The following is a 27,244-nucleotide window of genomic DNA, read 5'->3' as shown; positions in this document are numbered from 1 at the left end:
ATACATCTTTTACACAAAGATGCCTCTTCAAATATGCCCAGTTATCTCCCCCACTTCAGTGTTGGAGAATTGGCAGTTAGTGAGTGGGACAGAATGCTTAAGACTCATTAAAATACATTTTTAAAGCCCTCTTATATCCTTTATATGTACACTTGCTCTGTGTGATTAAATTAACTTTCTTCAAATATTAGAGTCCATCATAAGTGACAGCTCTGTTGGCCTTCTCCTCAGGGTGCCGTTGTTTTCCTTTTTTTTGACTTAACACCTTTGCCCTGATAAAGCTGTGGTTTCTTTGACAAGAAGATATTCTTACTCTTTGTATGAGAGAATAAACAAACTTACTCAGACTGAAGAGTATGTTTTCAAAAATTAAAGAAGTAGCAATTATATGGGAGCTGTTATTCATTAAAGCAATTATCTGAGCCCTTAAAGGGCTGTTTGTTTTTACAATGTTATATAATGGCCTTGCAGGAAAATTAGATTTCTTATTCTCTCTTCCAGTGTACATTGTCTTGAGTATTGTCACATTTAGAGACCGTAGAGAGACATGGGACTCCTAGTATTCAGTCAACACTCTGAACAGATTTTCTGTGTGATACATTTTTTTCCCCATTTTTTCATTTTAATTGAGTCCCCTCTTCCTCCCCTCCAACTGATAGCTTTTTATAACTGTGTGAAATATCTAGAGAATAATGAAGTAGGCTGAGCTACATTTTCAAGCTTAACATAACATTCTTTAGAAAACTAAGAAAATGCCCAATGTTTCAACATTAAGTGTCAATAGGGGCTAAATGATCACTTTAAGATGTTTTCAGTTTGGAACTTGAATGTGTGTTTAATTTTTTGTGAACAGATTGATGACTCTTCCGCGTCTATTTCTCTGGCCCAGCTTACAAAGGTATATATATTCTTGAAAATATAAGTTTTTTTCTAACATCATATTTTTCTATGTGGAACGGTTTTTTAAGAGGGGTTGGGGGAGGATATATTTTGCAAAAGCATTGTACATATTATTACTATCCTGTAAAGAGTAGTTGCTGTTTTGAGAAGATAGGGGAATACTTTGTCAGCCTCAGCGTATTGGAGTATTGTTCATCTTCAAGACAGAAGAAACACTTGAAGCTACACTTAATTATTTTTTTTCCCTCATACATTTTGTTTAATTATACATTGGAAACTAACAAGGTTCTGGAGGAATTTCCTGGTTTTGGCTATAAATTATGTGGACCTTTTTTAAGCAGCCAAAACAGAAGATTTCCTTTACACGGACGATTGCATGGTTATTTCTTGAATATTTGACTTGATCCCATGAAGGTCAATATTTTAAATGTGATGCAGTTGTTTCTTTATGCTATAGACTTGTAGTCTGTCTGCATTAGAAAAAGTTTTGAACAACCTAATTTGTTTGAACACAGACTACATGAATTGTGTAAGTGTGTAAAGCTGTTTGCAGGAATATACCAATGTGTATGTTTGGCAGAGGGGCAAATTGTTACCCTCTGAATCACTGTATATGCCATGTTTTGCGATAAGATTGCTTGCATATTCTGCTGAACAATGTGTATCTTCTGTTTGGGAAAGCACTAGTGATGGATTACTTTTTAAAGCAATACATTTAGCTTGCAAATTGTGCCTTTAAAAAAAAATAGGCAGACTTTTGAGGGCCAAGAAGGAAGCTGTCCAGTTTTCCAAAAATCCTTTTTCCCTGCTATCAGAAATGTGAAACCAAATTTAGCAACCAAGATTAATGAAAAGATGGGTTTTCCATTAGTGCTGTCCCTATCTTGTTCTTGGCTTTGTTATGTCCTTTCCCCTAGACTGTATCCCGACAAAATGTCCTAGTAACAAATTGCTTTTTAAGCTCCTGTTCTGGGAAAACTAAGCATTAAAATTGATTATTCTAAAACATAAAGTGGACTAAAGCCATCCTATTTTATAATTTTCTAATGCAAAGTGGTTTAGTATAGAGTTAACACTTAGAAGTTTATAGTTTACTGTTTTTATTCTTATGTACTGTAAGGGCCATATTTGAGTTTTTGGTCTATTCCTACCATTGTTTCTTTGTGGGGAGGAGTTGGGGAGGTTTGGGGGATTGGTTTTTTTTTTTTTATTGTTTTTTTAAACTACAGGTATTTGTAAAACAATGTTTGGGTTCAAACAAATTAGTTGTTAAACATCTGTAATCCAGTTTTCTGTAAATGTTGCTGTTGTTCTAAGCTCTGTTAATGTTAAGCATTCTTTGTATATAAAATTACAATAAAATGTTAAAACTGGTTGCTTGTTTTGTGGATGAATGTAAAGACAAACCCCAATGAATGGCTGATACGAGTGCTAAATGCCTGAAGATTCAACTTACTAGAAATCACTCCCTTAGACCCTGCTTATATCTGGACTTTGTATATCATACCTCAAAGATGAAATTCATAAAACTTACCTGAAGAGTTTAATTTAAAATTATAATGCTCAATGCACATCTTTTGCACTTGATTTGAAACTAACATCACTACCTAAAGAGCCTTCTACTTCTAATATCTGCTGCATAATATGTTCAGTCATTCTACCCCCATCCCTACCTCCACATTGTAAGTATAAATTACAGTCTTAATGCTCTGACACTTGAATTATTTTTAAAACATCAAGTGTTTCTATTCTAACTTACTATCAGTCTTTAACTTGTAGAAAAGTAGTATGCAAGTCTTAATGTAAGGTACAAACAGGGTCTAAGGTTTGAGTGCCCCCAGAATGACTTTCTTCAGCCTTGCAAACACCCAAACGTCATGTAATTACCTAAGGAATTCCCAAGTGCCTCTTCCAGGTTATACATGTAAATAGCTGTTTTTATGCAAGGTTAGTTAGATACTGCTCTTTACAGGATGAGTGGTGTTGTCTTTGGCTGTGTGGTCTTAAATGTGTTTCTAATGTGTGTGTCAAATAATTACCTGTTAAACAGACTGCCAATCTGGCTGAAGCCAATGCTTCTGAAGAAGATAAAATTAAAGCAATGATGTCGCAATCTGGCCATGAATACGACCCAATCAAGTAAGTTCATAAATATTTTATACTAATAGGAACTTTTGGGGTGGGTTTTCCCCCCAATCAAAAGCACTATTTTTTCAAAGTCCTCGTATACATGTAATTTTTTTTTCCCCCTTTTAGTTACATGAAGAAACCTCTAGGTCCACCACCTCCATCTTACACGTGTTTCCGTTGTGGTAAACCTGGACATTATATTAAGAATTGCCCAACAAATGGGGTAAGTTCAAAGCAGAAACTATGGTAAACCTTACTTTTTTTCCTTTGGAATTGTTTCTTAGCTATCTTATTTTTCTTGGTTAATACTGCCTTCTGTAGACAATGGCAAATGAGCATGGTCTCTGGAGCCAAATTTGCCAGGCTTCAAATCTTGGTTCTGCCAATTAGCTGAGTTTGGGCAAGTTACTTGATCTCTATAAGCCTGTTTTTTCTTCTCTAAAATGAGAAGAAAAAATAGTACGTACTTCACATAGCAGTTACAAGGATTAAATGAGATCACATATGTAAAGCACTACAAGTAATATAGTAAGCACTGTATAACAGCTAATTTATTAAGTGTAACTGCTTTTTCTCTTCTTCCTCCTCTTCCTTTTTCCTCTGAATAGGATAAAAACTTTGAATCTGGTCCTAGGATTAAAAAGAGCACTGGAATTCCCAGAAGTTTCATGATGGAAGTGAAAGATCCTAATATGAAAGGTGCAATGCTTACCAACACTGGAAAATATGCAATACCAACTATAGATGCGTAAGTATGCAAATTAGGTATGACCTGTGGCGACTCCAGTCAGTCCCAGGGTATAGTGTTTTAATCTTGGGCTTGTAACTTTGCTACTTGGATTCTTTGAGAACTTTGTATACCAAGGCCATTAGTCTCTACATCTTGCATTTCTGTGAGGCTGCAGTCTGCTCCATTTAAAGCAAATTTAAAATGGATTTGGGGATTTTTTGTTATCAGTGAGTGCCACTTCCCTTGTAGTCTTCTAATTTTTTCTTTTTCTGTCATTCCCTGCTTTCTTCCTCATTCACATACATACTCCCACATAATCTTACTATATATGCTACTTGCATTTTTAAGTGAACAAAACAGATTGTAATCATTTTGAGAAACAGGAGGCTTAAGAATAAAAGCTCTGCATGATGCTGAGGCAAATTTAAGTGTCAGGCATAAAAAATACTGAAGTAGCTTGAATAAGTTTGGGTATGCCATGTGAGTCTTAAGATTCTCAAGTAAGGTTTATTTTATAAACCACTAGTTCAAATCAACTATAGCTCTATAAAATACCTTAATGCCTTTTTTTGTGGGGGGGGCCGAGTCTCACTCTGTCCCTCAGGCTGAAGTGCAGTGGCACAATCTCAGCTCACTGCAAGCTCCACCTCCCAGGTTCACACCATTTTCCTGCCTCAGCCTCCCGAGAAGCTGGGACTACAGATGCCCGCCACCACGCCCGGCTAATTTTTTGTATTTTTTTTAGTAGAGACGGAGTTTCACCGTGTTAGCCTGACCTTGTGATCCACCTGCCTCAGCCTCTCAAAGTGCTGGGATTACAGGCGTGAGCCACCAAGTCCAGCCCTTAATGCCCATTTTTAATGTGTATTCAGATTTTATATTATGAACCAGTTTTTAATGAAATGGACAGACATGAAAATTCAGTGGCAGGGTTCAACTAGATAACCTCTCATTTTATCTGTTTTTATTAATGTAGTCAGTTACTTTTTTGATTACCTTCAACAGTTGTGAACTCACATACTATGCAACACAATATTAAGTGTACTTTGGACTGTCGTTTTCTAACTTTGTTGAGCATAAGAATTTCCTACAAAAGTATGTTAAAAGACTGGCCAGGTAGAGTGACCTTGGGCAAAAAAAAAAAATCCTGGTTGCTCTGCCCCCGATTTTGATTTAGAAGTTATGTGATAAGACCCTGATTCTACATTTTTACCAGGTTGTCCAGGAGATTGTGAAGTTAGGGGATCCTCAGGGCATCAATTTACAGAATAGGTGTTCATGTTTTCAGTGAAAAAAATATATACATATATAAGAACAGTTTTCCTCAGCTTCATGCTAGAAATATTATTGAAGTGTAGTGTAGTGAGCAGGTGGGGATGATGATGAAAATAGCTATGCCATAGAATGATATTGAAAAGATCTTGTGTTTTTGAATATATACTTTAGCAAATAGTGTTTTCGTTCACAGATAAGAATGTTTTCCTAAACCCCCAACCCTGCTCACTTCCTCAGCTTCACCCCCATTTTTTATCAGTCACCATCCTGTGTTTTTGTGGTTCATCATTGAACAGTCTGTTGTTATGCCGTTTCTAATTCAGAGACATTTCATAGATGTTTCCAAACAACTTTAGCTTGAAATTGATTATTTTTACAGACACAATTAAGAGCAGACCGCTTCATCTATATTATGTAAAATTTTTAGATAAAAATTTGTGTTGGAAAAATTAATATCACCTGTAAACCCTAACTAATAATTAACTTCATTGCTTTTGAATGCTGAAATACAAATGCGCAATTGTGCCAGACACACAGCAAATACTGGGGAAAGATGGGAATCTAAATATTTTAAATGAAACTTTCACCCTCTTCACTAACACCACTGATAAGCAACTCAGACTCTTCTTCTGTTTCTTTTTCTATCCTCTGTTCTCCTCTTTTTTTCTTTTTTTTTTTTTTCTTTTTTCTCTCTTTTGGGCAGTGGGAGACTCCTCTTTCACAAATTGGGAACAATGGGGCATAAGCAAATTGATACTTATTTCTGGAATCGTGGTGATGTCTATGGAGCAACTGCAACACAAATAACACACCTAAGGTACCCTACTCTGTACAGCCGAGATTCTTTCATTTTCAGCATTGAGATAAACACACTCTGTTCCTGAATGAAATAGAAAGGGTTTCTCTAGGGATTCCTGTGTTTTGCAAATTTGCCTGATTACAGAGAAGATGGGGGTGTAGTAGCAGTGGTGACAAGTCTGAGAATAGCTATTTTTATTTTTTAATACTATATTTAATGCCCAACATTTCTGCAAAATGCATTTCTACAAAAAACTGGACCTAGAATGTCTAATGAGGTGTTACTTTACATTTTTGTAACACAGATTTTGATCATTTAAGTCACTAATGCTTCTTAATTGACTATAAATTGATTAACCTCTCTTAAAATAGTAATAAGTAGATCATGGGTTTTGGTATCTCATTTTATTAATTATTTGTGTGGTAATGACGTAATATTTCCCTTGAACTATCTTTCCTTAATTGTATAATGTCAGTACTAATTTTAATTTCCCATCTTGTGGCATTTACTCCAATACCTTCACAGGTTTGAGAGACTTTTGGGATATGGAGAAGGGGAGATTTTTTGGGAAAAAATTAAATTTTTTGGGGGGGGGGAAATGAAAAAAATAAAAATTTTCATTTTTATTTTTTTCAAGAAACTTGATAGAGTAGGAAAAATTGTGATTATGGTGTTGTCTAAATTCAAGTCTTGTCTTTGTCACTTAAATAGAACTTTATGGCACAGAACATGTTGCTTTATTTCTGGCCATCAGTTCTTAAGAGTTATGGGTTCTAAGATCCTTTTATTGTTTTTATAGCATTTCTTTGCTTCTTTTTGTTATGCTTGTGTAGACTTTTGTGTCTTTGTTTAGGGTGAGGTTGTACATAATTATTCCCTTATTTTAGAAGATATGGTGCTTGTCTAAACTAATTTGGCATTGTGCTGAATTATGTGTTCCCCTTATGTTATAGTAGAACATGTAACATGAGTACTCTGCCTTCTTAACAATGGTAAAACATGAAACTTTCTCTTACAGAGAAGCATATGCAATTGGGAAGAAAGAGAAACCTCCCTTCTTACCAGAGGAGCCATCTTCTTCCTCAGAAGAAGATGATCCTATCCCAGATGAATTGTTGTGTCTCATCTGCAAGGATATTATGACTGATGCTGTTGTGATTCCCTGCTGTGGAAACAGTTACTGTGATGAATGTAAGAAATGCTGAATCTTGGAAGATGTGTATTTTAGAATATTTGTATTTACTTGGAACGGCTCTTCCCAACCTCATATATTTTAATAATAAAATAAATAATGTTGATGACAAGTGTTGATCAATGAGCATTAAGTAGTGAGAAGTCTGTTTTTGTTGCTGTATCTTTTTTAAACAATAACTTCTTTGTCCTTTTAAATTCTAGAATTGACCACTTTCTGTACCTTCGTCAGGGTGACTATACTGAGGTGTTTTTCTTAATATAGACTTTTTGTTTCCTGTATGTTTTAAGTGGTATCCAGAATTTTAAAACTTTTTTTGGGCCTTAGATAATTCTGGAAATATTTTTAAGTGGTATCTAAATCCTTTTCCTGGATTGTGAATAGCGTATCCTAATATTTCTAAGTGTATTAAGACCTGATTCCTGTAGACAGTTTTTTTTTTTTTGAGACGGAGTCTCGCTGTCTCCCAGGCTGGAGTGCAGTGGTGCAATCTTGGCTCACTGTAAGCTCTGCCTTCTGGGGGTTCACGCCATTCTGCCTCAGCCTCCCAAGTAGCTGGGACTAGAGGCGCCCGCCAGCACACCCAGCTAATTTTTTGTATTTTTAGTAGAGACGGGGTTTCACCATGTTAGCCAGGATGGTCTCGATCTCCTGACCTCGTGATCCACCCACCTCGGCCTCCCCAAGTGCTAGGGTTACAGGCGTGAGCCACCGTGCCTGGCCTCTGTAGACATATTTATTACCCAGCATTTACCATGCAGTTGTGACTTTTTAAATCACTTATATTAGCACTTAGTTGTTTCCTGCCACTTATCCTAAGTTTGTGCCTTCTTACACAGAAGAAATCAGTGTTACCTGAAAATTTGCTCAAGCCTGCTCTGGCCTTTTTCATTTTTAAAGGTAGTTTTGAAATATACAGTCCTCATACACATGGTTCTGCATCTGCAGATTCAAAACCACAGATCATAAATATTTGGGAGGAAGAAAACAGTAAAAAATAATATAATAGTAAAGACTAATACAGATTTGAAAATAAGAGTATAACAACTATTTACATAGCATTTATATTGCAGCAGGTATTACAAGCAATCGAGATTATTTAAAGTATACTGGAGGATGTATATAATATTATATGCAAATACTATGCCTTTGGGGCAGTTGAGAGACTTGAGCATCTACAGATGTTATCTTCAGAGGGTCCTGGAACCCATCCCCTTTGGATACCTGTAAATCTTTATTTTTTGACCTCTTCAGTGAAGACCAAGGTCAAGAAGAGGTTGCTAAAGACTTGTTTCAGATTATATCTTAGATTTAACATACCACTTGGTATTACTGGAGTTTTACTACATTGAAGCTTAATCTTCGTATCTGTAATTCAGTGTTGCTCCCACGTACTGTGCTGTAGGTCTCTCACTTCCTTGCCTGAATAAAAACCCCAAGTTAGCCATGTAAAATTTTTGTCTTTCTAGACTATCTTATATTTCTCTTTTGTTTTCTACAATATTCCAATTACTAGCTAAACAAAGAATAGTCTTTGAGAAAGAGTGCTTTTGCTCTCAATTCAGACATTTGTTTAAATGTGTCCTTTGTTAAAAAAAAAAAAAAAAAAAAAAAAGATGGAGTGGGGGATCCTTGCTATTTTGCCCCAGGCTGACCTTAAACTTCTAGGCTCAAGTGATTCTCCTGTCTCAGCCTCCCCAGGAGCGGGGATTACAGGCACCTGACAGCGCACCCAGCTGTGACTTCTTTTTAGCATAGCATAGGTCATATAGAAAAGAGCAGAGGAGTACCGTAAGACGAGAGATTTTACTTAAGTTTCTTAATCTAAGAAATGATTAGCACAACATGCTTGGAAAATGGTAATGTAACTGAACAAATGTGGACCATCCTTTTAATTCATTTCGTAAACACTGAGTTCCTACTATGCTTTTATTAATATTTGAAATCTTATACATAGGTATAAGAACAGCACTCCTGGAATCAGATGAGCATACATGTCCAACGTGTCATCAAAATGATGTTTCTCCTGATGCTTTAATTGCCAATAAATTTTTACGACAGGTAACTATCTTTGTATCCATTTTATGAAAAAATTCTTTTTAATCTTTAACTGATTTAACTGTACTTCAGTGAATACTGCATAACATTTTTCTGCATTATTATGCTTGTTATCTGTAGGCTGTTAACAACTTCAAAAATGAAACTGGCTATACAAAAAGACTACGAAGACAGTTACCTCCTCCACCACCGCCAATACCACCTCCGAGACCACTGATTCAGAGGAACCTACAACCCCTGATGAGATCTCCAATATCAAGACAACAAGATCCTCTTATGATTCCAGTGACATCTTCATCAACTCACCCAGCTCCGTCTATATCTTCATTAACTTCTAATCAGTCTTCCTTGGCCCCTCCTGTGTCTGGAAATCCATCTTCTGCTCCAGCTCCTGTACCTGATATAACTGCAACAGTATCCATATCAGTTCATTCAGAAAAATCAGATGGACCTTTTCGGTAAGCCTGTGTATTTTTCACTGTTAGAAACCAAATGAGGTCAATGATGTAGTGTTTTGTTGTTGGTTATCACTTTAACAGCTTTCTTAGGGGACCACTGTGCTCAGTAATGTGGGATGACTTCTAAGAAATGACTTAGTCTTATTGGGGGAAGAGGAAAACAAAGGTGATTGATTTGGCAAATGAGGATTAAGCATCCTGAGGTCAAATACTACACAGGTTGCCAACCAGCCCCTATTAAACGTTGAGTGTTCCATATACCATAACAGCTCTGAACTTAACAGAAGTGGGAGAATTCACTTGTGATCATAATGATAGTTTTGGATAGGAGTAGTTTTGAGTAGAACTAAGAACAGTTTGGATAGGTAGAGAAGAGGGGGTAAAAACACAGGTAAGTAGAGAAGTCAGGAATAGTGATTGTTTTGGAGCATAATTATTATGTAGGAGAATAGTGAAAACTCACAGCCTACCACTTCAGAAATGAGACTTTTGTCCATGTAGTTTAATGTCTCATAAATTCTTTAAAAAAAAAAAGGTATAAGAGGCCCATTTCAGACACACTGAAGCAAAATCTTTAGGATGAGACCTTTACATTTACATTTAAGAAATTCCACTGATCTGGTGGAATTTATTTGGTTGATAGTGGAAATAGGCCCAGAGAGTTCTATGGCTGACCCAGGATTATCCTTTCAGTTTAGTGGTAGAACTAGAGCTAAAACTTAACTCCTAATCCTAGGGGGATTTTTGTCTTCATAGGCCACACTTTGATTTTCTTTAAGTTTTACTATTCTTGCAACTGATTTCTGTCATAACTATCGTATCTTCTTAAGGAGGGTCCTCCATTTTACTTTTCCACTTACATATAGAGAACTCTTCAAAGTTTCAGCCTTCTCTCACTTTCCTCAGAAGTATTCATCATCTTTGACTTAACTCATCTTACTGCAGGTGATGGGTAAACAGCAGCAAACTTTTTTACTCTTAATTGTCCATTTCTGGTGATTTTTAATGTATTATAATTTATGTTTTTTTAAGGGATTCTGATAATAAAATATTGCCAGCTGTAGCACTTGCATCAGAGCACTCAAAGGGAACCTCCTCAATTGCAATTACTGCTCTTATGGAAGAGAAGGTAAATTTTACTGGTGCTTTAATTTGGGATTTTTTTACAGCAGGGTTTTGTTTTTCTGGTTTTGTTTTTACTTTTTTTTTTTTTTTTTTTCTAACTATTTCTGTTTATTTGTGGTTGTTTCTAAAGGGTTACCAGGTGCCTGTTCTTGGAACCCCATCTTTGCTTGGACAGTCATTATTGCATGGACAGTTGATCCCCACAACTGGTGAGTAAGAGCACTTTGGTTTAGACTTTTTTCCCTTTAAAAAATAATTTTAGCTTGATTTAATGTGCAATTTTATATTTACGTACTGCTTTTATTTTTTGTTTCTAGGTCCAGTAAGAATAAATACTGCTCGTCCAGGTGGTGGTCGACCAGGCTGGGAACAGTGAGTAGATGTTTACAATAACCTTCAGATGATTGCCTGCAAACTAGATAATGGAAGGTCCAAACTAGGCAGCGGGTCACTGCTCCTTATTGTGACCTTTCATGTGCTAGATTAACATTTTTTATGTAAAATGTCAAAATTCAAGCTTATATGAGGGTTTTTTTAAATGAGCAAATATTTTCTAAAATACAAAATTTTAAAAGTTTTTTTCTACTTTCATATCCAGCAAATGGGGATCTTGACAGGACTTCAGTTTAATGAATAGATAAGAATTACTTGAAAATTTATTTTAAATATGGTGTCAGTTATTTTCCTAGTAGGTTTAACTTTTTCTATCCTTAATTTGGATGATCAAAGTTTGACTTGAGTACATAAATACATAATAAGATTAACATCTACCGAACAAAAATTTTTTGTCTGAAATCTAGTTGTTCTACAGGATATGTTTTTTCCACCCTAAAATACAAAGAACTTTGATTTTCTCTGTGGGATGTTTTATGGCATTGAAAATCAGCAGACTTGCTTAACGTATTTTTAGTTACATAATTATTTCTGTTTATATAATCCAATTGAAAACTGATATATTCTTAAAAGTATGAGTTACTAGCAGGATATATCGGTAGAAGGAACATAGGATTTAGAAACAGGTAGACTTGGGTTTGAATCCCATCTCCTTCATTTCCAAGCTGCATGACAGTGGTCTTGTGGTTTTACTTCCTAACATCCTTTCCTCGTTTGGATTTGGAATGACACTACCTACCTCAACATGTAAAATGACTTCATTGTGCCCAGCAGACAAAAGGGCTCTTTTCCTTGTATATAACAATAAGTTCACAGAGTAATTTATAGAGTGCTAATTAAAATATAATACTACATAAAGTATTTTGAGGTCTAGTTATTGTTATGATACAGTTAATTGGTGGGGGAAAGTTAGTTTTAAGTAAATATAATATTTACTCAGCTCTCTATCTGAAACAAGTTTAAGAATTGGGGAGTAGGAAAAAGTTTTCAGAGTAGTTAAAATTGGTGTCTTAACATCTATGCATGGAAAGGTCATGTATTATACCCATGGAGAAATACTTGAGCCTATTTTTTTTTTCTCCCACACAGTTCCAACAAACTCGGCTATCTGGTTTCTCCACCACAACAAATTAGAAGAGGGGAGAGGAGCTGCTACAGGTAGGCATGCTAAAAATCTTGGAAAATAATCATCTTATTTTTTATATATATATCTCACCGAAGAAATTAAAGCACAGCAGTGGCAGGAAGGAAGGGGGTCATTTGTTTGTATTGTGCTTATCCCTCTTAAGTCCTGGGTAGTTGTCCTTAAAGAGGGCTAGAAAAGAATAAATCATATATAGTATCTTAAATGATGGTTTTTAAGACATTTTTAATATTCCTTCCCAGTGATTACTTTCTCCCTGTCAGCAAACAGCAGAGTATTGGCTTGCATTTACCCCCTTGGAAGTAGAAGAAAGTCATTAAGGCTCAGACAATATCTAAGATACCAATTTAATTTAAGATGAAAGTTAACAAGCTCAGCTCCCAACTGTGAATAAGAATTGCAGCTATTTGTCTTCTAGACTCCACTGTCCCAATCATCTCCCACCCTCTCTTTTCCAAAAGAAGAGACAGGAGATTGTTAGAGGCTCCTGCCCTAGTGGGCGGGTACAAGCAATATTAATCTAAGAAGTAAGAATCTTACTGTCTAGGTCAGGGGTCCCCAACCCTGGGCCACAGACCAGTACCCATCCTTGGCCTCTTAGGAACTGGGCAGCACAGCAGGAGGTGTGAACAGCAGGTGAGCGAGCATTACCACCTGAGCTCCACCTCTTGTCAGATCAGCGGTGGCATTAAGATTCTCATAGGAGCATGAACACTTTTGTGAACTGTGCGTGAGAAGGATCTGGGTTGCACGCTCCTTAGGAGAATCTAATGCCTGATCATCTAAGGTGGAACAGTTCCATCCCGAAACCATCCCCCTACCCCCCTGCCCCTGTCCATGGAAAAATTGTCTTCCACAAAACAGCTCCCTGGTGCCAAAAAGGTTGAGAACTGCTAGTCTAGGTCATAATCACCACCAGGATAAAGGAGCCTCCAAAACTTCATATCAAGAGTTTTGGCCAGGCATAATGGCTCATGCTGGTAATTTTAGAGCTTTGGGAGGCTAATGGGGAGGATTGCTTGAGGCCCGAAGTTCAAGATTAGCCTGGGCAACATAGCAAGACTCTCTACCAAAAAAAATAAAATAACCAGACATGGTGGCATGCACCTGTGGTCCCAGCTACCTGGGAGGCTGAGGCAGGAGGATCACTTGAGCTTAGGAAGTCAAGGCTGCAGTGAGCTATAACCACATCACTGCACTTTAGCCTGGGGGACAGAGTGAGACCCTGTCTCCAAAAAGAAGGAAATTTGGGATATCTTCTAGTGCTTCATTGCTAAACTTACGAAAGTTTACTATGTCATTACTGGATCACATTTTAAAAGAAGGTAATACTTATTAATTCATGGGTCTCTGAAAAGATGCTTAAAATCTAAACCCCTGCTGTTGCTGTTGTGTACCAATTATTTATAATTTAAAGCACCTCTAGTTTAACAGAAATAACCCATTCTGTTTGGTGAGGCACAAATTAGAAACTTTAGCCAGCACTGTTATTTTTACTTAAGCCTTTGAGAGAAGGCATTGATATTTTCATTGTTAATTATAGAAGTTAAAACCAGAATTTATTCTGCTTTGTATGATCTTCACCCACTTCCTCCCTCAAAAAAGAGGTTACAGGAGGTGGTTTTCCTTCATTTAAAACTTTTGGGGCCGGGTGTGGTGGCTCTACCTGTAATCCCAGCACTTTGTGCAGATCACCTGAGGTCAGGAGTTTGAGACCAGCCTGCCCAACATGGTGAAACCCTGTCTCTCCTAAAAATACAAAAATTAGCTGGGCATGGTGGTACACGTCTGTAGTCCCAGCTACTTGGGAGGCTGACATAGGAGAATTCGCTTGAACCCAGGAGGGGGAGGTTGTAGTGAGCCAAGATTGCACCACTGTAGTCCAGCCTGGATGACAGAGTGAGACTCTGTCTTAAAAAATAAAAAATAAATGAATAAGTAAGCTTTTGGAGAGAGCTAGGTCATAGCAGCATTAACCTGTCAGTTCCTTCAAAAGACAGTTTAGGATGTAACAGGTAGTAATTAGTGGAGTGATAATCAGTCTGAACTTCATAAAAGAGAACTTTTAAATACAATATTTCTGTGTAGAGAAGGTCCTATAAACTTGCATCATCTCAGTCGATACATGGCCTTAAAAATTATGTTGTAGAGTTATTTTTACAAATAAATTGTACTAATGTTTCTATACTAGTTGAATAGTTGGTTCTATTCCACTGTTTTTATGTTTGAAAATAATTATGGATAGAAAAGATAAACTTACTTGTCTCAGATGACTTTAGTTTGAAGAAGTAATATGTTGGAATTTATTTCTCCAGAAGTATAAACCGTGGGCGACACCACAGCGAAAGATCACAGAGGACTCAAGGCCCGTCACTACCAGCAACTCCAGTCTTTGTACCTGTTCCACCACCTCCTTTGTATCCGCCTCCTCCCCACACACTTCCTCTCCCTCCGGGTGTTCCTCCTCCACAGTTTTCTCCTCAATTTCCTCCTGGCCAGCCACCACCCGCTGGGTATAGTGTCCCTCCTCCAGGGTTTCCTCCAGCTCCTACCAATTTATCAACACCTTGGGTATCATCAGGAGTGCAGACAGCTCATTCAAATACCATCCCAACAACACAAGCACCACCTTTGTCCAGGGAAGAATTCTATAGAGAGCAGCGACGACTAAAAGAAGAGTATGTATTCTAATTTGAAATTATTATACACTTTTTTCATTTTCTGATAACATTAAATAGGTGTCTGGAAACGTTTTCCAGTGTTTCCAGTTAGTATGAGAAATTCACCTAAAATTTAAACCAAAGCCATACAAGCAACTTCTCAGGGATTCCTAGTTTATAGTTTTAAAGTGGAAAACTAATGGCAATTTCATTCATTTCATTCATGATCTAATTACATTTGTCTTGTTAGTTTTCTTAAATGGTTTTTGTTAACTTTCACTCTTTAACTTTATTTTACTAGGGAAAAGAAAAAGTCCAAGCTAGATGAGTTTACAAATGATTTTGCTAAGGAATTGATGGAATACAAAAAGATTCAAAAGGAGCGTAGGCGCTCATTTTCCAGGTTAGTGTTTTGCAAGCCTTCACAACAGAATTACAAACGGGACTTTGAATATCCAGGGATTAGCTATGGATATAAAGAACATTGCACTTAGGAATTTTTCTGATTCGGTCTAGGTGTATAGAAGTGAAGATGTAGCTTATTTCCCAATATCTGTTCATTGAAATAATGTCTCAGTGTAAATTCTATTGTGTAGAACTAACAGTTGTGGGGATTAAATTGCCCTTGTCCCTTGAAGTTATTTGTAGTATCAAATAATTGGGAAATGTTTTTGGAAGGAAAGAAATAGGGGAATAGCCAAAAAACAGTTCTCAGGACCCTTTTACCATAAGGCTACAGCTTCTTGCTGGAACATTAACCTGTGTAATTATGAAGTAGTAGTAGAATACAAATTGCTTTATTGATAGAAAAAGTGAATTATAAAAATTCCCTGGAAGTTTGTTTAAAAGACTTTATTTTTTAGCCTTACACTTGAAATGTGGTTTCTTTTAAAACTAGGCTGTTAGCCAGTATAGGACAAAAAACAGACTCCTACTTCAATATTCAGATAGGAAGTGAAATTTAAAATTAATTGACATTTTGTTTAATGTTAGTTAGCTCATATAACTCACGGTACATTAATGCACTTCACTCTAATTGTTAAGACTTCACTTTTGTTTTGTAACAAGTGATTGCTCTGATTTGTGTACTTTATTCCATTCCAGTAGAGGTCACTGTGCCTCTTTAATCATCTAAGATGAAATTTGGTATAAAGACAGATGAAACCGTGAGGAAAGAATGCTAGAATCTGAGAGTCTGTGTTTTATTTTGTGTGTATTTCTCAACTATCAACTATTGTTTTGTTTTGTTTTTAGGTCTAAATCTCCCTATAGTGGTTCTTCGTATTCAAGAAGTTCATATACTTACTCTAAATCAAGATCTGGTTCAACACGTTCACGCTCTTATTCTCGATCATTCAGCCGCTCACATTCTCGTTCCTATTCACGGTCACCTCCATACCCCAGAAGAGGCAGAGGCAAGAGCCGCAATTACCGTTCACGGTCTAGATCTCATGGATATCATCGATCTAGGTCAAGGTCACCCCCTTATAGACGCTATCATTCACGATCAAGATCTCCTCAAGCATTTAGGGGACAGTCTCCTAATAAACGTAATGTACCTCAAGGGGAAACAGAACGTGAATATTTTAATAGATACAGAGAAGTTCCACCACCATATGACATGAAAGCATATTATGGGAGAAGTGTTGACTTTAGAGACCCATTTGAAAAAGAACGCTACCGAGAATGGGAGAGAAAATATAGAGAGTGGTATGAAAAATATTATAAAGGTTATGCTGCTGGAGCACAGCCTAGACCCTCAGCAAATAGAGAGAACTTTTCTCCAGAAAGATTTTTACCACTTAACATCAGGAATTCTCCCTTCACAAGAGGCCGCAGAGAAGACTTTGTTGGTGGGCAAAGTCATAGAAGTCGAAACATAGGTAGCAACTATCCAGAAAAGCTTTCAGCAAGAGATGGTCACAATCAGAAGGATAATACAAAGTCAAAAGAGAAGGAGAGTGAAAACGCTGCAGGAGATGCTAAAGGAAATAAGCATAAGAAACACAGAAAAAGAAGAAAAGGAGAGGAAAGTGAGGGTTTTCTGAACCCAGAGTTATTAGAGACTTCTAGGAAATCAAGAGAATCTACAGGTGTTGAAGAAAATAAAACAGACTCATTGTTTGTTCTCCCAAGTAGAGATGATGCCACACCTGTTAGAGATGAACCAATGGATGCAGAATCAATCACGTTTAAATCAGTGTCTGAAAAAGACAAGAGAGAAAGGGATAAACCAAAAGCAAAGGGTGATAAAACCAAACGGAAGAATGATGGATCTGCTGTGTCAAAAAAAGAAAATATTGTAAAACCGGCTAAAGGACCCCAAGAAAAAGTAGATGGAGAACGTGAGAAATCTCCTCGATCTGAACCTCCACTTAAAAAAGCCAAAGAGGAGACTCCAAAGACTGACAACGCTAAATCATCATCTTCCTCTCAGAAGGATGAAAAAATCACTGGAACCCCCAGAAAAGCTCACTCTAAATCAGCAAAAGAACACCAAGAAACAAAACCAGTCAAAGAGGAAAAAGTGAAGAAGGACTATTCCAAAGATGTCAAATCAGAAAAGCTAACAACTAAGGAAGAAAAGGCCAAGAAGCCTAATGAGAAAAACAAACCACTTGATAATAAGGGAGAAAAAAGAAAAAGAAAAACTGAAGAAAAAGGTGTAGATAAAGATTTTGAGTCGTCTTCAATGAAAATCTCGAAACTAGAAGTGACTGAAATAGTGAAACCATCACCAAAGCGCAAAATGGAACCTGATACTGAAAAAATGGATAGGACCCCTGAAAAGGACAAAATTTCTTCAGCACCAGCCAAAAAAATCAAGCTCAACAGAGAAACTGGGAAGAAAATTGGAAGTACAGAAAATATATCAAACACAAAAGAACCCTCTGAAAAATTGGAGTCAACATCTAGCAAAGTTAAACAAGAAAAAGTCAAAGGAAAGGTCAGACGAAAAGTGACTGGGACTGAAGGATCTAGCTCAACTCTGGTGGATTATACCAGGTAGCTGAGTGTAGGGGGTGGGTGTGGAAGTTTGTTGGGAGAAGGAGTTTCTTCAGTTTTATCCATGCTTGTGCTTTTTATATTAATTATGAATGCTGATCTAGGGAAGTAGGCTGGTTTTATGTAGTCTTTTGTTGTCTTTGAAGAAGGGAATTGCCAAAGACAAGGTTGTAAGTAGATTTTGGGGGTGAGCCACATTTGTGTTTATACAATCATAATCTTAAATTGTGTGTCTTCCTTAGGGCAGAATAAGTTTTTTGTTTTTTGTTTTTTTTTTAAATGTTAAAAGGACATTTGTGTTTAAGTTAGCATTTTTATGTTTATCAGTGTTTTACAATTAATAGTAAATTCTTCATTAATTAAAAATATTTTGTTATTCTTTTTAGTACGAGCTCAACTGGAGGCAGTCCTGTGCGGAAATCTGAAGAAAAAACAGATACAAAGCGAACTGTGATTAAAACGATGGAAGAATATAATAATGACAATACGGCGCCAGCTGAAGATGTTATCATTATGATTCAGGTTCCTCAATCCAAATGGGATAAAGATGACTTTGAATCTGAAGAAGAAGATGTTAAATCCACACAGCCTATATCAAGTGTAGGAAAACCTGCTAGTGTTATAAAAAATGTTAGTACAAAGCCATCAAATATAGTCAAGTATCCTGAGAAAGAAAGTGAGCCATCAGAGAAAATTCAGAAATTCACCAAGGACGTGAGCCATGAAATCATACAACACGAGGTTAAAAGTTCAAAAAACTCTGCATCTAGTGAAAAAGGGAAAACCAAAGATCGAGATTATTCAGTGTTGGAAAAGGAAAACCCTGAAAAGAAGAAGAACAGCACTCAGCCAGAGAAAGAGAGTAATTTGGACCGTCTGAATGAACAAGGAAATTTTAAAAGTCTGTCTCAATCTTCCAAAGAGGCTAGAACGTCAGATAAACATGATTCCACTCGTACTTCCTCAAATAAAGACTTCACTCCCAATAGAGACAAAAAAACTGACTATGACACCAGAGAGTATTCAAGTTCCAAACGTAGAGATGAAAAGAATGAATTAACAAGAAGAAAAGACTCTCCTTCTCGGAATAAAGATTCTGCATCTGGACAGAAAAATAAGCCAAGGGAAGAGAGAGATTTGCCTAAAAAAGGAACAGGAGATTCCAAAAAAAGTAATTCTAGTCCCTCAAGAGACAGAAAACCTCATGATCACAAAGCCACTTACGATACTAAACGCCCAAATGAAGAGACAAAATCTGTAGATAAAAATCCTTGTAAGGATCGTGAGAAGCATGTATTAGAAGCAAGGAACAATAAAGAGTCAAGTGGCAATAAACTAATTTATATACTTAACCCACCAGAGACACAGGTTGAAAAAGAGCAAATTACTGGGCAAATTGACAAGAATACTGTCAAGCCTAAACCCCAGTTAAGTCATTCCTCTAGACTTTCCTCTGACTTAACTAGAGAAACTGATGAAGCTGCTTTTGAACCAGACTATAATGAAAGTGACAGTGAAAGTAATGTTTCTGTAAAAGAAGAGGAAACTTCAGGAAACATTTCTAAGGACCTGAAAGATAAAATAGTGGAGAAAGCGAAAGAGAGCCTGGACACAGCAGCAGTCGTCCAGGTGGGCATAAGCAGGAACCAGAGCCACAGCAGCCCCAGCGTCAGCCCCAGCAGAAGCCACAGTCCTTCTGGAAGCCAGACCCGAAGCCACAGTAGCAGTGCCAGCTCAGCAGAAAGTCAGGACAGCAAGAAGAAGAAGAAAAAGAAGGAAAAGAAAAAACACAAGAAACATAAAAAGCATAAGAAGCATAAGAAACATGCAGGCACTGAAGTGGAATTGGAAAAAAGCCAAAAACACAAACACAAGAAAAAGAAGTCAAAGAAGAACAAAGATAAAGAGAAGGAGAAGGAGAAAGATGACCAAAAAGTGAAATCTGTCACTGTGTAAAAAGACAGATTTTTAAAATTGACTTAATTACTAAGTCATCTGTATTAAATTTTGTTATAATGTAAAGAGATTCAAGCGTTGTAAATAATGACATGGAAGACCCTGTGCTGCACTTAAAATATTGCTGCTTGATTATTTGATTTTTACATCAGAGCTTTATAACACGAACTTTTGTACAGAATTGTGAGTTGTGACCATGTAACATGAGAGGTTTTGCTAGGGCCTATTATTTTTAACCACCATTAATTAGTTGGGGTGGAGTTTACTGTAATGTGAAATTTTCACATTTGAATTTTTTTAATTGCCTGGCAAAAGCTGATATAAGTTCTAAAATATCAGCAGAATGATTTGCTGAATTCATTACAACCCCGTTATGTCACTTTTTGATTACAATAAAAGTTTTCAGTAAACTTTTCAAATGTTGAGTATTTGCATTATTTACAGAAAGTAGTGCCATATCTGTATACTTAACCCACCAGACGCAGGTTGTATGTGTGTCTCCATTTCCCTATTTTAAAATTCTTAGTTTTTAATACAAGCTGAACTGAATATACAGAATTCTAAATTAAACACTGAAGATACATTTCATAGGTGGGCGGGTGGTAGAGGCCAGAAATGAATCAGGATTAACTGGAGATGTGGTTAAATAAATCTAGGAGAGTCTTGAATTACATAGAAATTCGAAGTTTGAACTTTCAAAATGGTTTGGATTTGAATATTAGAGATGCAGAATTGTGACTCGTTTATGGCCACGTATTTTTCTGGAAACCCTGATAAATAAGTATTAAATTCCTTGATAAAGCAGAATGCAGCTAAACCAGTGAGTGCTTGTGGCCTACCCAATATGCCCAGTTGACAAGCAAGTGGTAATTACTTATGATGAGTTTCCTTTATTGTTGTGGTTCAGGAAGTGTACCTGGGGACAGTGAAAAGATACTGAAAGGATGTGGGGAATGAGGGAGAGTAGGAATGGCACTTTAGAAACATAGTGGTATAAGTAGGGATTGAGATAATCTTTTTTTTTTTTTCTTATTTGAGACAGAGTCTCACTCTTAACCAGGCAGGAGTGCAGTGGCACGATCTCGGCTCACTGCAACCTCTGCCTCCTGGGTTCAAGTGGATTCTCCTGCCTCAGCCTCCCGAATAGCTGGGGTTACAGGCGCCGGCCACCACGCCCAGCTAGTTTTTGTATTTTCAGAGACAGGGTTTCACCATGTTGGCCAGGCTCGTCTTGAACTCCTGACCTCAGGTGATCCGCCTGCCTCAGCCTCCCAAAGTGCTGGCATTACAGGCGTGAGTCACTGCACCGGCCAGTCATCGATTTTAAGTGGTATACAGACATAACCTTTTTTAAATGTGTTTTTTAAGTGCAATACTTAAAAATATTAAGTGATTTTAAAATTTTAGAATGTTGTATTTCTATAGGTGACAGGCAAGTACTGTAAAGATCATGAAAGCTGTTCAGAACTGAATTAGGGAAATGCTGCCTCTGAATCAAATTAACTTTCTTCTAAAGGACCCTCCTTTTGTTGTGATGCTTAGATTACATTTGTTTATTCCCAGACACCCCTGTTGCCCGGGATGGGATGTTTGGCCTAACCATTCCAACTCTACCCCATCCCACACACAACACACACTGCTATTTCGACTTTAAAATAATCCAGCTAGATTTACTGTTAATTCTTGCTAATCTGGACCAAAAATGTGGATGAGATCTCTCACGTTCATAGGATCTGGCACCCAGAACTGACTTTTTTTTATCATACATTCCATCATCTGAGGTCGGTTTTGTTACCTAAGCTCATTGTTCCTTACATTAAACTGACCTTTTCTTTAACTGCAGTCCACTCCTATGACAATTTTCTAGTTACTCAGCACCTGTGGCATTTCCACTCTTGGAGGAACACTGGAGTTAAGCTCTAATGTTTCATCCACGACTTGGTCTTCCAGCTCCATCCTTTGTTGGTCTTATTTGGGGCTGAAGTTTCAACTCATTCCCCAGTCTCTCTTTCTACTCTTTACCTTCCCTAGTATCCTATGCCCTGTTGTTTCAGCCACATGCTAACATCCCCATAACCTGCTACTCCTTACCCATCTTGCTGCACCCAAACAGCTAACCTTCAAACCTGGATTAAGATGCTAAACACTGCTTAACAAAACTAGTCTTTGAAGACAATTTAAGAAGTAACTTATTTGCAAGGCACTGTGCCAGGTGCTTGGACTTCATTTAATCCTTAAAAATTCCAGTGGCGCTTGATGTCTTGTTAAGCAGGAAAGTCCACTGCCAGTGAAGGCTCAGTCCAGCCTTGGATATTCAAGCTAGCTCCTAACTAATCCAACTCGCCCCTACCATGTGGAAGAGTAAGCCAGCAAGTAAGACTCCACCTCTTGCGGATCCCCAAAAAACCATGTCATGTCTCCCTATCTTTTGCACTCAGCTGTTTCATCTGGCTGGAATTTCCTTCCTCCTTTGCCTGCTTCATAATTTCCTACTCATTGTTGAAGAGTTAGGTTGCTCTTGCCAGGCGCGGTGGCTCACGCCAGCACTTTGGGAGGCCGAGGCGGGCAGATGAAGTCAGGAGATCGAGACCATCCTGGCTAACACGAAGAAACCCCGTCTCTACTAAAAATACAAAAATTAGCCGGGCGTGGTGGTGGGCGCCTGTAGTCCCAGCCACTCGGGAGGCTGAGGCAGGAGAATGGCGTGAACCCGGGAGGCGGAGCTTGCAGTGAGCCGAGATCGCGCCACTGCACTCCAGCCTGGGTGACAGAGCGAAACTGTCTCAAAAAAAAAAAAAAGTTGCTGTTTCGGAATTATTCCCTCACACTGCCCGCCCGCCCCCATACACGCCTGAGGTGCGGTAGCATCCCTGGATATGCTGTAGTAACACCTTCCAAATTGTTTTCTGTGGGCTGTGTTTGGTTATCTCACTCACTGGACTGAGCATGACTTCCACAAAAAGTCTAGTTTATATTCCGGAAGTGAAACCATGCCTTGCACATAGTAATAAATGTTCAAAATAATGAAATTACCTTGTTTTAAACTTTGAGATTATGTTTTGCCAAGCGAGTTAATTCTTACCCACACACTGGCCTAAAGAAATATGTGTAGAAGCTAGTAATAAGAGCAGACTTCACAGACAACCGGTGACGTGTCCGTTTCTCGAGGGATTAATTTTTGGCCTACTGCAGGTTTGAAAAGTAGTATCCTTCAAGGACCTAGGTGTTTCTGTGTGGCAAGAATACTCCAGAGTATTAAAATCAGGAGCTTAAAAATCACTCCTTTGCTAGTGTCAGCATGGCAAATGAAGAGAGCAAAACCCACTCTAAAATATTTAAGCCAGGATTTCAAAGGGGCAAAAAGCTACTTAATAAACTTAATAGTTTATTCATCCCAGTCTATGCAAGTGTCTCCGTGTACTTGTCCACCTGCCTGCCTTTCAGCGCCTTTAATGAATGCTGTTCTTACTGTATAAAGCTAGACAGAACAAAACCTCTGATTTGAAACATGTCCTTTCTGAGAGTTTGTATACCACTGCTCATTTACTTTAGCTTCAGCAGTTGTCTTGTTTTTAACTAGAAAAAAGCCTCCTATATAGAGTATGTATATATATACGTATAGATATGCGTGTATATATAAAATATAGAGAGCGAGTGTGTACCCTGCATTTTCTTTATATCATAAACACATCCTTTGACATTAAATTTTTCCACAAACATTTTTAATTTTGAGAATTGGAATGGCCAGGAAAGAATAGACTTAAGGTCACCTACTTAAATCCTTGAGAAAGTGTACCATGGAGCTGCTGTATGTGAATAACTTCAGCATACAGATCTGAAAGAAATAGGGTTAATAGGAATATTCAAAGACTTCAGGCAAATTCTTTCAGTTTGGATCTAAAGTATAAACAGCTTATCAAGGCTCCTCTTTGATAAAAGCCTTTGAGATTATTTTTGGGATCATGTTAAAAGGACTTTTTAAAAATAACTATTGCTAATTCCTTTATGCACTTTACCTTTTATTAAACTTAATGAAGGGTGAACAGTGATCTCATATTAAAGCCAACACTAGCATGAATCTTGCTTTTCCACTTTGCTTGAAATGTGGCTCTTTTGTAATTTACTATGAAGTTGGTTTGGCCAGTGTGAATGTTTTCAATTTAGGTTTCTATTTTAAAGTCTTTTTTGGTAAGATTTTCATATGAGAATGGACAAACATTTAGAATTTAAAATCTTCTTTGGTAGAAATAACTGGAACCTTAATTTTTTGGGGGGTTTGGGGGGTTTGTTTTTGTTTTTGTTTAGAAACAGAGTCTCTCTCTCTCTGTTGCCCAGGCTGGAGTGCAGTGGCACAATCATAGCTCACTGCTTCCCCAGCCTCCTGGACTCAAGCAATCTTCCCGCCTCAGCATTATGAGTAGCTGGAACTACAGGTGTGTGCCACCACACCTGGCTAATTTTTAAAAAAAGGAAAAAAAAAGTTTTTTTTTTTTGTAGAGATAGGTCTTGCTGTGTTGCCCAGACTGGTCTCAAACTCTTGGCCTCAAGAAATCCTCCTGCCTGGGCCTCCCAAAGTGCTGGGGTTACAGGGATAAGCCACCGCACCTGACCCATTAACAAAATTTTGATAATTGTTAAAATATGTTTTTACCTAGCTTAATGATATATAAAGCTGGTAGACTGATTCTTTTTGTATCCTAAAAACTAAAACCAATAAAAACAAATATGAAAAATGAAGCCAGGGAAAACTGTATTAGTGCTAGAAACTCAGGAAAAGACAGAAGGGGCAGACATAGCTAAAAATATGGCATTTCTGCCATAGCACCACATCTTAAAAGTTTTTTGTTGTTAATGGAGAGAAGGTGAAATAAAGACAACTGACAGTTCTCTCCTTGAGAAGGCAGATGGCCTCTTGGGAAGCTTGAATATAAGATCTTGGGTATTAGGAACACACCATCATCTGCAGAAACAGGAATGGGCCATGGAGCAAATGAAGATAATTTCCTTTGAAGTCACTTTGAATATGATGAAAATTGCACAAAGGAAACCTAAGCGTAGGCTACCATGTTGATGGGGATGGAAGAAGATTCTGTCCAGAGACAGATTTGTTATAGCCGGTCTTGTTGCCAGGAAGGAGGCCGGACCACGCAGCCCTCATTCCCCTGGCTATTATGGGGGCTGACGGGGGAAAATATGCAATTTTCAAAGCATTATGGCACTGGTGCCAGAAGAGGCAGACAAGTCAGTGGAATTTAATACAACATGATAAATTGGCCTAAATATAATACACAACAGTTTCAGCATAAGTAAATGTGAAAAAGGATGGATTTTTTTTATTAATTTTTTTGCACACAAAACAAACATTTTCTAAAAATACATAAAAACAAAAAGATGCATATCAAACATATTAGGAAGGTTGCATATGGGAAGATGGGGAATAGAAATGGGGAGTGGGAATTAAAGAAAATAAATGAGAGAGGGACTTTGTATGGATCAATGATAATAACTCAATCCTCTATTTGACAAAGAAGAAGGAGAAGGAAGAGGAAGAAAAAGAAAGTGGGATAAAGGATCAGAAAGGGAGGAAAATAGAAAAATTAGAGTATGACTCCAGGGTAGACCTGTTTTGTTGTCGCTGGGTTGGTTGGTTGGTTTGTCTGTTGTATTTTCCATATGTTTCGCCATGTTGGCCAGACTGGTCTCGAACTCCTAGCCTGAAGTGATCAACCCACCTCGGCCTCCCAGATTGCTGGGACTACAGGCGTGAGCCACCACGTCCAGCCCCCACATTGCTTCTGGCCTCCGTGGTAGACCTCCCAGACGGGGCGGTCGGGCAGACACCCTCCTCACTTCCCAGACGGGGTGGCCAGGCAGAGGCGCTCCTCACTTCCCAGATGATGGGTGGCCGGGCAGAGGCGCTCCTCACTTCCCAGATGGATGGGCGGCCGGGCAGAGGCGCTTCTCACTTCCCAGACGATGGGTGGCCGGGCAGAGGCGCTCCTCACTTCCCAGACGATGGGCGGCCAGGCAGAGGCGCTCCTCGCTTCCCAGAAGGGCGGCCGGGCAGAGGCGCCTCGCTTCCCAGACGATGGGTGGCCAGGCAGAGGTGCTCCTCACTTCCCAGACGGGGCGGCCGGCAAGGCGCTCCTCACTTCCCAGACGATGGGCGGCCGGCAGAGGCATTCCTCACTTCCCAGACGGGGCGGCCGGGCAGAGGCGCTCCTCGCTTCCCAGACGATGGGCGGCCAGGCAGAGGTGCTCCTCACTTCCCAGACGGGGCGGCTGGGCAAAGGCGCTCCTCACTTCCCAGACGGGGTGGCCGGGCAGAGGCATTCCTCACTTCCCAGACAGGGCGGCCGGGCAGAGGCACTCCTCACTTCCCAGACGATGGGCGGCCGGGCAGAGGCGCTACTCACTTCCCAGACGATGGGCAGCCGGGCAGAGGTGCTCCTCACTTCTTCCCAGACGGGGCGGCCGGGCAGAGGCGCTCCTCACTTCTTCCCAGACGGGGCGGCCGGGCAGAAGCGCTCGTCACTTCCCAGACGATGGGTGGCCGGGCAGAGACGCTCCTCACTTCCCAGACGGTGGGTGGCCGGGCAGAGTCGATCCTCATTTCTTCCCAGACGGGGCGGCCGGGCAGAGGTGCTCCTCTCTTCCCAGACGATGGGCGGCCGGGCAGAGGCGCTCCTCACTTCTTCCCAGACGGGGCGGCCGGGCAGAGGCGCTCCTCACTTCCCAGACGATGGGCGGCCGGGCAGAGGCGCTCCTCACTTCCCAGACGATGGGCGGCCGGGCAGAGGCACTCGTCACTTCCCAGACGATGGGTGGCCGGGCAGAGGCGCTCGTCACTTCCCAGACGATGGGTGGCCGGGCAGAGGCGCTCCTCACTTCCCAGACGATGGGCTGCCGGGCAGAGGCGCTCCTCACTTCTTCCCAGACGGGGCGGCCGGGCAGAGGCGCTCGTCACTTCCCAGACGATGGGCGCTGGGCAGAGGCGCTCCTCACTTCCCAGACGGGCGGCCGGCAGAGGCGCTCCTCACTTCCCAGACGATGGGCGGCCGGGCAGAGGCGCTCCTCACTTCCCAGACGGGGTGGCCGGCAGAGGCGCTCCTCACTTCCCAGATGATGGGCGGCCGGCAGAGGCGCTCGTCACTTCCCAGACGATGGGCGGCCGGGCAGAGGCGCTCCTCACTTCCCAGACGATGGGTGGCCGGGCAGAGGCGCTCGTCACGTCCCAGACGATGGGTGGTCGGGCAGAGGCGCTCCTCACTTCGCAGACGATGGGCGGCCGGGCAGAGGCACTCCTCACTTCCCAGACGGGGCGGCCGGGCAGAGGCGCTCCTCACTTCCCAGACGGGGCAGTCCGCAGAGGCGCTCCTCACTTCTTCCCAGACGGGCGGCCGGGCAGAGGCGCTCCT

The 27,244-nt window shown here is 39.5% G+C and overlaps 1 protein-coding gene across 4 annotated transcripts in view; it reads left to right on the top strand.

The window, feature by feature from the left end:
- The window catches only part of RBBP6 (RB binding protein 6, ubiquitin ligase), a 33,207-nt gene extending 12,962 nt beyond the window's left edge, over nt 1–20,245 (top strand). The window contains exons 4-19 of one of the 4 annotated variants that reach the window (XM_030799592.1): nt 854–898; nt 2,951–3,039; nt 3,157–3,253; nt 3,639–3,778; nt 5,739–5,852; nt 6,853–7,025; nt 8,984–9,087; nt 9,205–9,542; nt 10,575–10,671; nt 10,798–10,876; nt 10,985–11,039; nt 12,150–12,218; nt 14,520–14,882; nt 15,166–15,267; nt 16,119–17,870; nt 18,257–20,245. In XM_030799592.1, the coding sequence (XP_030655452.1) occupies nt 854–898; nt 2,951–3,039; nt 3,157–3,253; nt 3,639–3,778; nt 5,739–5,852; nt 6,853–7,025; nt 8,984–9,087; nt 9,205–9,542; nt 10,575–10,671; nt 10,798–10,876; nt 10,985–11,039; nt 12,150–12,218; nt 14,520–14,882; nt 15,166–15,267; nt 16,119–17,870; nt 18,257–19,826 (5,187 nt within the window). In that variant the 3' untranslated portion in view covers nt 19,827–20,245. The remainder of the gene's footprint in view (nt 1–853; nt 899–2,950; nt 3,040–3,156; nt 3,254–3,638; nt 3,779–5,738; nt 5,853–6,852; nt 7,026–8,983; nt 9,088–9,204; nt 9,543–10,574; nt 10,672–10,797; nt 10,877–10,984; nt 11,040–12,149; nt 12,219–14,519; nt 14,883–15,165; nt 15,268–16,118; nt 17,871–18,256) is intronic. The other 3 variants (XM_030799607.1, XM_030799597.1, XM_030799612.1) reach the window with 3 other exon arrangements.
- Nucleotides 20,246–27,244: the final 6,999 nt, after the last annotated feature.

The sequence above is a fragment of the Nomascus leucogenys genome, chromosome 2 (assembly GCF_006542625.1).
Source record: "Nomascus leucogenys isolate Asia chromosome 2, Asia_NLE_v1, whole genome shotgun sequence".
Taxonomy (NCBI): domain Eukaryota; kingdom Metazoa; phylum Chordata; class Mammalia; order Primates; family Hylobatidae; genus Nomascus; species Nomascus leucogenys.
Note: the sequence above shows the minus strand (reverse complement) of the source record. Positions and strands in the feature narration are given on the sequence as shown.